We start from the raw sequence: 10,350 nt of genomic DNA, 5'->3' as shown, positions 1-10,350 counted from the left end.
TAAAAAATTTTTAATAATTTTGAATTTTAAAAAAACAAATCGAATATTATGATATTTAATCATAATTTCTATACTTATGACTGAAAAGAAAACTGCATTTTAATATATTGATTTTTCATGGAGATACTGATTATGATACGGGACTTCTGGGTCACACTGTATTGTTACAATGGCATTTGAAAAATATTAAAAATCCTTAGTTACATTTTTTTTTATAACCATTTATAGTTCAAATCTTGACAAAATACGGAAAAATCACAAAAATGAGCAAATTAATTCTTAAAAATTTTTCTTTTTAAATCTAAGATTTGAAAATGTAATACAAGACTATTTATATTTAATAATTATTTTGTAGTTAAAAATTTATAAAATGTTCAACTTTTATAGCTAAGGATTGAAAATTTAAAACAAGGCTCCACGTAAATAGGTTATATTATATAAATTACTTTGTTCACAATACTATCATCAAATATACTTAGTAATATCATAAGCTGTCTGAACGTTTTCAGTCAGAATCGTTTTTCTTATACAATTATATTTATCATTGAATTCAAATTTAACACCATCCATTACAGTGACCCGCTTGTAACCTATACTTTCTACTCCTCTACTGTACAGCAGAGCGACATCCACTTACCCACCTTTTTTAAATTTAAGGGATGGTATTAGGTAGTAAATATGAACGATAAATGAATATTAATAGGTACAATATATTATTAACAAAATTATGAACATCAATAAATTATGCCTTGTATGTATTTTTTATTTTTTGGTGGAGGGGCGAGGAAAAGTTCCTTACAACTTAATATCAAACATTTTAGTTGGTTCACCAATAGTAAAAATGCCCCCCCCCCCTTGTATCCTTTTTATCTGTTGCAGTTGATTTCTTATTAAACTTCTTTACCTGAATGGACCTAAATTGTGGTTTTGACAGACAACAGTTAAATGCTATATTATAATATCTTAAATTACATAATATTATAAATATAGTTTTTACTTTTTATTAATACTTATTTATTAGCTAAATTCGGGTCTATATATTATATTAATTATCATAAAACATTATACAGTAGATTTTAGTTTTATAAATGGGTTATACTTTATAAATATAATTCACTATGTACCTTAACCCTTTCACTGCTCTAGGTGTACTATTACATCCAAAACATTTTCACCATATTATTTGCCAGTAACCGTATAACTATAGGAAAACTTGACTCGCAATATTTTAAACTTAAATAATTAGAATCTCAAAATTTAAATTCAAAAAAAAAATTATATTTCTTTTACGTATTATGCACAGGTTGTGGTGAATAAATAGTGTAACAGTGAAAGGGTTAAGTAAGCTATAAATGGTATTCTAAATTGTTTTTTTTTTTTAGTTTTCTATTTATTTAATTTCATAATTTTGTTTTTCAGTCTACTAAATAGTACACATACAAACGCTAAACAATTTTATAACATGATGGTTTCAAATAAGACTGAAATTAATACGAGTGATTCTGACGAGGACTTAATGAATAATATGTATAATGCATTATTTCAGTGTTTTGGGATCATAATCACAGGGTAATTATACAAAAAATTAATCTATATCTTTATTTTTGATTTTTACCATTAAATGCTTAAAAAAAAAAAGATGAATTAAAATACAATATAAAAAGGCATTTTGTTTTTTTTTTTCCAGGTATATGTCAGGACGATTAGGCCTGGTTAGTCATGCTGCTGGTATTGGCTTGAATAGGTTTGTAGGGACATTTGCTCTACCGTCACTTATCTTTGTTAATATGGCCGTGTTAGAATTATCATCTGTAAATTTGGTTTTTTTGGGATCACTACTCCTGTCTAAAACTCTAGTATTTGTATCTGTTGCTTTAATCACTGTATTAGTTACAAGACCTCCAGACATAGCTAGAGCTGCTCTATTTGCTATATTCTGTACCCAGAGCAATGATTTTGCTATTGGAGCACCAATATGTAATTTATAAAAATATATTACTTATAGAACTATTTTCTGAGTATAGTTTTATTTTTATTTTTTTAGTTGAAGCAGTCTACAAGCATCAGCATAGTGAATTTGTTCAATACCTTTATCTTGTAGCTCCAATTAATTTAATAATCCTAAATCCATTTGGTTTTGCAATGATGGAATTAGGCCAAGAATATAATCGCCATGAAACTACAAGACGTTCTGCTTTGATGGGACGAATATCAAGGAACATAATTTGTAATCCTGTAGTATTTATGACAGCTCTAGGACTGATAGCTAATTTAGTATTTAATCACGACCCACCCAAAATTATTACAACTTTCTTAGGAGTAAGTAAAATTTCTTTTGTTTAGTTTAAGCTAAATTTTATTTATACATTTTATTTTTAGACTTTTGGTAATGCGTTTACTGCTACTGCATTGTTTCTACTTGGTTTACGAATGGTTGGGAACATCGGTAAACTCAGAGGAGAAGCTTTAATTTTACCATTACTCCTTATTGCTGCTAAATTGTAAGTTTTTTATGTATATTTATTTAATTATAATTTCTAATTAATATACACAAATGTATTAAATTTTATTTTTTGAAATGAATTAATTGGATTTCATAGGTTAGTTTTACCATTAGTTATTAGAGAACTTACAAGCATTTTCTTGGGAAAATTTGGTACTGTAAATGCAGATGATAGCCTTGCCTTTTCAATGTTTGGATTTTTATATGGAATGATTCCTTCTGCACCTGCAGTTTTTGTTTATGCATCAGCATATAATCTTGAAATGGATTTGGTATGTACTTTTTTTACTGTGTTGGTTGTACCAATAATTTATTAATGATTCTATTTTCTAGATCGCTAGTTCAATGGTTCTGTGCGTATTCTTCTCAGCCCCAATTATGTTTTTAACTGCCAAGATAATATCTGTGGCTAAATTGGATCCATCGAATAATATAACAGCTTTAAAAGGGTATCAATTCAATGTCAGTATTCTCGCCATCCCTGCATCTGTAAGTCATTTAACTCTTTTGTATTCTATATAAATATTTTTAAACATCTTGACTTATTTTTTTCCAGCTTTGGATTATCTTAGTTATGTTAAAAAAACTAAAAAGTTTACCATTCAAAGTAGTTTTCTGTTTAGTAATTTCACAGGTATTTTTGTGTGTATTAATATTTTAATATTGTTGTTCCCAAAGAAAGTTGATAGTCAAGTATAATATTATTGTTTTAGGTGATTTCATGTACTGGGGTATTACTAGAGTTCTTATCAGAAACCCCAAAATCACATCCATTAACATATGTGCAACTTATGTTGAGTATAGCTGGTGATATGAGTTGCTACATTTGGACTGCATGTTTAGCTTATACTTTGCTAATAATGCATAAGCCATTTACTGATGAATTTCAAAATAAAATTATTTACTTTTACATGATAATATCTTGGGGGTAATTATGATAATTTATTTATTGACTTGACATTTTTTTTAAAAATAAATTTCAACTTTAGTGTACCAATATTGTTGGTTTCTGTCTTGATGTTGACTTGCCAGCCACCATTGTTTATTAAATCGGATTTTGATCAAAATTATGTGTATGGAACTCCAGAAGCTGCAACACTCACAACAATTCTCCTCTCATCAATAATTTGTAAATAATTTTACATCATACCATGATTTTTAGAATATTAAGTACATTTAATATTCATATTATATATTATATTTTTTAGGTACTGTTGTTTGTTTAGTTTTGCATCAACGCCTAAAGCATAAAATAATTAGACCAATAGTTTACTCAGAAACTATAAATGATGTACAAAGTACATCCAAACACTCGTAAGTTTTTATTTAAATATTTATTACACCCTCCCACTTGCATAGAATTTATTCAAATCTATTTACTGTCCGTTGTATATTATATATGTACAACTAATAATTTGAACTTATAAAATACTATAAGTAAGTCATATTATTAAGTATTCCACAACTACTCAACTATTTTCCGGATGAGTGTATAACTGCTACATCTTGATAATATATGTGATATATGCCACTGCCATCACCAATTGAAATTGATCGTTCAAAATGTATATCCCTACCGCGTAACTTTTCAATTTTTATTTTGAACTTAATGGACTATCTTGGACTTTATATTAGCTCCTATTATGTTAACTTATATTATCCAAAGACTATCTTAGTCCGTATTTTACCTCATTGCCTAATATTATAAATGTTTTATTTTATAAATGAAATTAAAATACATAATAAAATTTTAAAAATCATCTACTTATATTGTTTATAAAATTAAAATTAAAAAAATTGGTTTAAATTAAAAAACATACAAACCATTAAAGATTCAGACTTATATGGCAAATATAGAAAATGTTTAATTTGGATATATATATATTCAGTTATATATTTTATAGTTTACTCTAACTGATATTATTAAATAGAAAAATTAATGGCACTAAGTCATCTTGAATAGAATAAATTAAATTTTTTACATTAAAAATATACAAGTCACTACACTAGACACACACTGAATGTGTTTTTCATAAAATTAATAATTATATCGCTGTTGGATGAACAATTTTTTAGAATATAATATAATTATTTATTTATTAAAATATAATGATTTTTGTCATTTTTGGTTTTGTTATAGTACATTTTTCACATTTATTTTTTAACTAATGCCCACTCAAGCGGGGTAAAAATTTATCTCTGCCAAACAAATATTACGCTAAAATTATTATTGTGTTTATATCATTCAGTCACTTTCAATAGCATAATTGACAATATATTTAAATTAAAAAAAAAGTACAGTAATATATTAATATTATATACAGGGTTATTTTTACCCTGTGCAAGTAAAATTGGTATCGGAAACCACGAAAGAGTGGTCATGGGTTAACTATAGTGGTATGTAGAAGAGATATCAAATGATAAAATCAGATTAATTGTCAGAAACTTTTAACAATCGATTTTCATCAGTGTGGCAGATGACAATGCATGAGTACCTTTCACATTTTAACATTTATTTGTTATAATTAAATATTTAATATGTTTACAGTATGGACACTCATAGCATTGACACTGACGATTTAAAACGAGGCCTTCTTTATGATACTGAAACAAATGTAATGGATAATAATGAATATATTAAGCATTTTCTATTACTTATTATGCAAGCAGTTGCAATGTTTGTTGTAAGTACATTTTCATGTTCCATATTTAAGGCTTATATTCTAAATTGTATTAATAAAAATGCGATGCCAACAGACATTCTCTGTGGCCATTTGGAGAATATTTGGTGAAACAAATGGACTATACCTTGAATTAGCTTACTCTGAAACTTCTTTAATGAGAGGACAGTCGATTTTCACATTGTTGATTTATGGTATTAATTATCAATCGATTAATATGCCGATTGTGCGAACGTAAGTTTTTCTATCATTGATATTTTTACAATGCCAACACAAATACAATTTTGCTTATATTTAGATGGAATAAATTTTGGTGGGGAGGATCACCAATTGAGTGTCCATCGTGGGAAGAACTTCCATATGATACGAGAAAAACGTGTGATAACTTTATGTTTAAACACAGAGAAAAGTGTTTGGCAGAAATTACTCATCTTACTAGGTAATTACCAATAAACATTTTTTTAAATTAAATTATTCAACTGATTTTAGGTACTTAATCTATTATATTATTTTATTTTTTCCAGATGGAAATTGTGGAAGTATAAGAAGACATTTACTGGATCTGAGCTTGTAACATGGTTAGTGGAGAACAATATTTGTTCAAGTCGAGATGATGCATTAGGATATTCCATAAAGTTGTGGAATGGACAAGTACTGAGACACTTAAATTGCACGGAACATTTTCAGGATGTATCAAATATATTATACACATTTAATCGCCGTTAACCTTTACTACCCTTGTATTGTTTCTGGTGGATTATAAATAATCTCCATTAATTATTATTGTGATAATTGACTGTTAAGAGTGAGAATATTTTAATAATAATTTTAACTTTTATATGCTTGTATTTGCCAATATGCTTCAAAGTTATTGAATGATTTATGTATATACTTAGTTAAAAAAAAAAAATTATCAGTTCTAGAAAATGAAGAGGCTTGATAATGTGATTATGTTTTTATAATTATCATGATTACCTATTATTTTATATTTATTTTTACTATCAATTTAGTTGTTGACAGGCTTAAATATTATTTTATATATTATAATACATAAATTTATCATATTTTAAAATAAACAACTATATTATTTAAAATATTAAAGTTATAGTTTGCTTTGAATAAAAATTGTTTTTGTTAAGAATTTGTAGTGTGCATTAAGTATTAACATAACTGTATGACATTGATATTATTGTTTATTAGGAATCAACATACATGCATAATATTACATATTATGGTATGTTGACTTTAAAAGATAATTTAATTTATCTTATTTATTTTATACAATCAATTATTTAAATCATTGGTTCGACAATATGTAAATACAACTTATTCATGAGACCGAAAGGATTTTGAATTTCATATTTCTGTATATTAATTTAAACTATACAATATAAGTAAATAATTTTAAGGATGTCGGTGCCAGTTTTTCAAATTTTCCAAAATTATAATTAATTTGATAACTATATTTTTTATTTTAGTTACTACCTGAATTATAATACTTTTCCACTAATCTACAGCTAAATGCCTATTTAGGAGGGTTTGATACGGTGTATTGTATCAACGAAAATTACTTTACATAAAAACTCACTCGCCTTGTAGAATAATCGGATTTCATTAATTTTTTTTTTTATTAATAATGTAACATTTTTCTGGCCAAATGTTAATTTTTCTTTGAATAATGGTAAAAAAAACGTTTGAAAAAGAACAAATATTGTGTATTATTCAAATGCATAATTTAGCTTCTAAAATTATAATTTTGAAAATCGTGTTTTGATCTGACCTGCAAAATGTTCTATTCTTAAAGATAGAAATAAAAATTATCGAAATCCGACTGAGAGTTTTTCCTGTAAGACATGTTTTCTACTAAGAAGTAAAAACACACCAGCTATGACGTCCTTATATTTACTATTATATTATCAATATGTAAAGTAAAAGCGTTTTTATACAGGCAAAATACTAATCCCTAACCCTTATACATTTTTAAAAATTATATGGAACTTTAACATTATATTAAAGTAAATAAAACTATTTAAAATTCTACACCACCATTCAAACCAGTGACCAGTGGTGTAGGTAAGGGGGACGAAGGGATGATTACCCCCTTGGGCTGTATTGTCTAAGTTATATAAACCATATTTTCCATCTCAAAATAATGTCATAATTTATAACCAAATCACCAAATAACCAAAATAGATGTGTTTGATAGAAACATATCATTTAATTAGTAAGAAAGATTAATAAAAAGTAATTAAAGAAATAAACAAATTATAACATACGTTGCATATTGTGGAGGGGGTATAGCCCGGCACGGATCCCAAAGTGCCTCCACTTAAATAGCTCCATGATCTATAGGTATACCTAATAGCTAATGCACTTGTATTGGGGACCTGAGTACGATTAAAAATCATTTACCTACCCATTAATATAAGCTAGGATATATTCTAGTATTTTACATTTTCTGTTATTATGATTTACAACAATATTTACCTTTTTCTCTTCCTTAAGCACCCATGAACATTTTACAAATTATCTTGTGGTCTGAGCCACCCTGAATATTTGTCCAATTTGCACCACTGATTATCAAAAAAGAATAATCAGCAACCAATACTTTAAATTTTTACCAAATATTTATTTTCAACATAATAGTTATGCTCTTTTTGAGCTACCTATTTATTACTTTAATTTTTATAGACACTTAAAATGTTCAACTTTAAAAATTGTTAACTTTTTGTGTACAATGATATTATATTATTGAATTCATATTTAACACCATCCATTAAAGTGACTCATTTGTAACTTACATCACTTATCTGTACTTACATCAGAGCGACACCCACTTTTTAGTTTTTTCTGTAAATAAAAAATGTTTGTTCAGTTAAAAAGTTTAACAATTCAATTTAATATTCCTCATAAGATTTACTGGACCTTTTGAAATATTTTTCAGTAAAGTCACATTAATTTTTACGAGGATTTTGAACTGTGAATTTTTTAATTTAAATTATGACAAAATTGGATATTCAAACGAAAAATAACGATTATTATATTGTTATTAAAAAAAATGATTAACTGTCTAGATATTTTTTTGCCATAAGTGTACCTATACATAGTTATTTTCACAAATGCACAATAATAATATTAATTAATATTTACTATTTAGAATAATGGAAAACAATGTCTACATCGTCGTAGAATTAACTCGAACCTACAATTGGCACCATGGGCGGATACCAGGAAGCAGGGAATTTTCCAGTGGGCCTGCTCCGTATTTGAGCAAGAGGTCCTTTAATATTGTGTGACACAATAACTGCTTAGCGGTTTTTTTTCATGCCCTTTTTAAAATTTCCAGGTAGGCCAAAAGTGCCTTATCCGCCTATGTTTTGTACATTACGCCAATGTCCATTCTCCTGTACTTTATAGTTCATATTGAGTTTTTGTAACATCGTGTAATATATCTAATATCAACAATAATAATATAAGATACAAATACACAATATTAATATACCTATTCTATATTTCTGGAAAAAATTTTTTGAACCTACCTACCGTATTATTTGTTTTATAAATAAATTTAAAAATATCTCCGCTCATCACAATCGTTTTTCGTGTGCAATGATTTATCATTAAATTAAAATTTGTCACGATCATCACAGTGATATTTTCCAACGACAAAGCTTAGGTAGACCCGAAATCTACGTCTACCTACTGTACCCCTACAGCAGAATAATGACGGACATGGCCGTTCTCGATCAAAAACTTCCCTTTTCGGCCGATTCACTTTTCGACCAAAAAAAAGTTGAATATAATACACAATGATTTTTTTAAGTTGGTTTCAAATATAACTGCTTTAAAAAGTAGTGAACCAGCAACCTAAACTAAGCAGTGCCAACAAAAGTGAGTAAAAATAAATTAATTATGACAGAAATTGTAATTATTATCATAGTTTTCTATATTTTATTGACAACAAAAATTATTTTTATAAATATTATTACGTATTCATTTATACATTTTAGTATTTTATATATTATTTTTTAATATTTTTTTATATGTATAACATAAAGACTTATATGTAATTATTATTTATTATCATTATTTATTTGTAAACTACTATTATATTTAAAAATAACTAACAAAAATAATTTTTTCTACATAAAGGCTTATAATTATTATTTAATAATAATTTTTTGGTCGAAAAGTGTCTCGCCCACGATGATTTGCATTTTGCTCCGTTTTTTCCTTGATCGCAGTTAACTTTTTTGTATCAAAAATTGACACTTAACACTTTAATAGTTTCATGTACTTACCAATACTTATAGTTTTATTAGGTTATAGTAATGAATAAAAATAATTTTTAAATTTCATGTTATTCGTCATAAACTCATAACGCATGATTCATGAGGCAATGATAGCGATGATATTATAATAATATTATGTAAGGCGTCTACATACCAGTGGCAGATTCAGGGCTTAATTTTTGGAGGGGGGCAAAAATACAAAAATTGGCTGAACGAAGTGTAAAACAAAGGGGAAATACGGTGATTGGGAGGGGGGAAAATTGCTAATGTACTTATATTATGTACTATAATAGAGTATTAGAGCAGGTAAACTGCACACCTGTACTATACTACAGTGGTACTAATGTAGTATCAACATAGGCGTGCGCTGACATTTGTGGCAGGGTGGGCCAAGTCAATAAAGATTAAGAAACCTGAACTCTGATGGAAGAAACAATTATACTTTAATTTACCTACTGGCTACTCGTAATCACCCACTATTTAAGGCACAAATCATTCATATGATAAAAGACAGATACATATTTTTTTTAAATTAAATAAGAAATATTTTAATTGTCAACACCAGTGGCGTACGCAGGATTTTTCAGCGGGGGGGGCTTGAAAATTAGTTACAATTTTATTTTTATTTTGTCCAGTCTAATAATTTCAGACGTTTATTTGAGGTATTTTAAAATGTTTGTAACTTTTCCACTTTTATAGTAGAAAAAATGCTCTGATCATAAACATCGATGCCGGATGTATGTTTTTGGAAGCGAATTGGATCTAGTTGATACTTTTAGGAGGTCGAAATTGAAAATTCTCAGTGCTTTCTAAAATAATTGGAGAAAAAAAATGAAAAATTATTAAAATTGTTTGGTAACCAGCTTGGTTATAC

The 10,350-nt window shown here is 27.2% G+C and overlaps 2 protein-coding genes and 1 long non-coding RNA gene across 4 annotated transcripts in view; 2 read left to right on the top strand and 1 right to left on the bottom strand.

The window, feature by feature from the left end:
- The window catches only part of LOC100159713 (mitogen-activated protein kinase kinase kinase 7), a 177,413-nt gene that overhangs the window by 20,883 nt on the left and 146,180 nt on the right, over positions 1-10,350 (top strand). The gene's annotated exons all lie outside the window — the stretch shown is intronic.
- On the top strand, positions 1,420-6,309 carry LOC100161760 (integral membrane protein GPR155; the record flags this gene model as incomplete). The annotated part of the gene is given in 14 exon segments (XM_001944362.3): positions 1,420-1,569; positions 1,688-1,977; positions 2,045-2,319; positions 2,380-2,501; positions 2,601-2,775; positions 2,837-2,992; positions 3,060-3,137; positions 3,217-3,431; positions 3,493-3,632; positions 3,712-3,817; positions 5,052-5,187; positions 5,261-5,418; positions 5,483-5,623; positions 5,709-6,309. Coding segments are annotated over 14 exon segments (2,344 nt in total), but the record flags the coding sequence as incomplete, so codon positions are not given.
- Positions 8,335-10,350, bottom strand: part of LOC115034473 — a 7,671-nt gene continuing 5,655 nt past the window's right edge. The window contains exon 2 of the long non-coding RNA XR_003839827.1: positions 8,335-8,636. This is a non-coding gene — a long non-coding RNA (uncharacterized LOC115034473). The remainder of the gene's footprint in view (positions 8,637-10,350) is intronic.

The sequence above is a fragment of the Acyrthosiphon pisum genome, chromosome A3, assembly GCF_005508785.2.
Source record: "Acyrthosiphon pisum isolate AL4f chromosome A3, pea_aphid_22Mar2018_4r6ur, whole genome shotgun sequence".
Taxonomy (NCBI): Eukaryota; Metazoa; Arthropoda; class Insecta; order Hemiptera; family Aphididae; genus Acyrthosiphon; species Acyrthosiphon pisum.
This window is presented reverse-complemented; position numbering and strand designations above follow the sequence as displayed.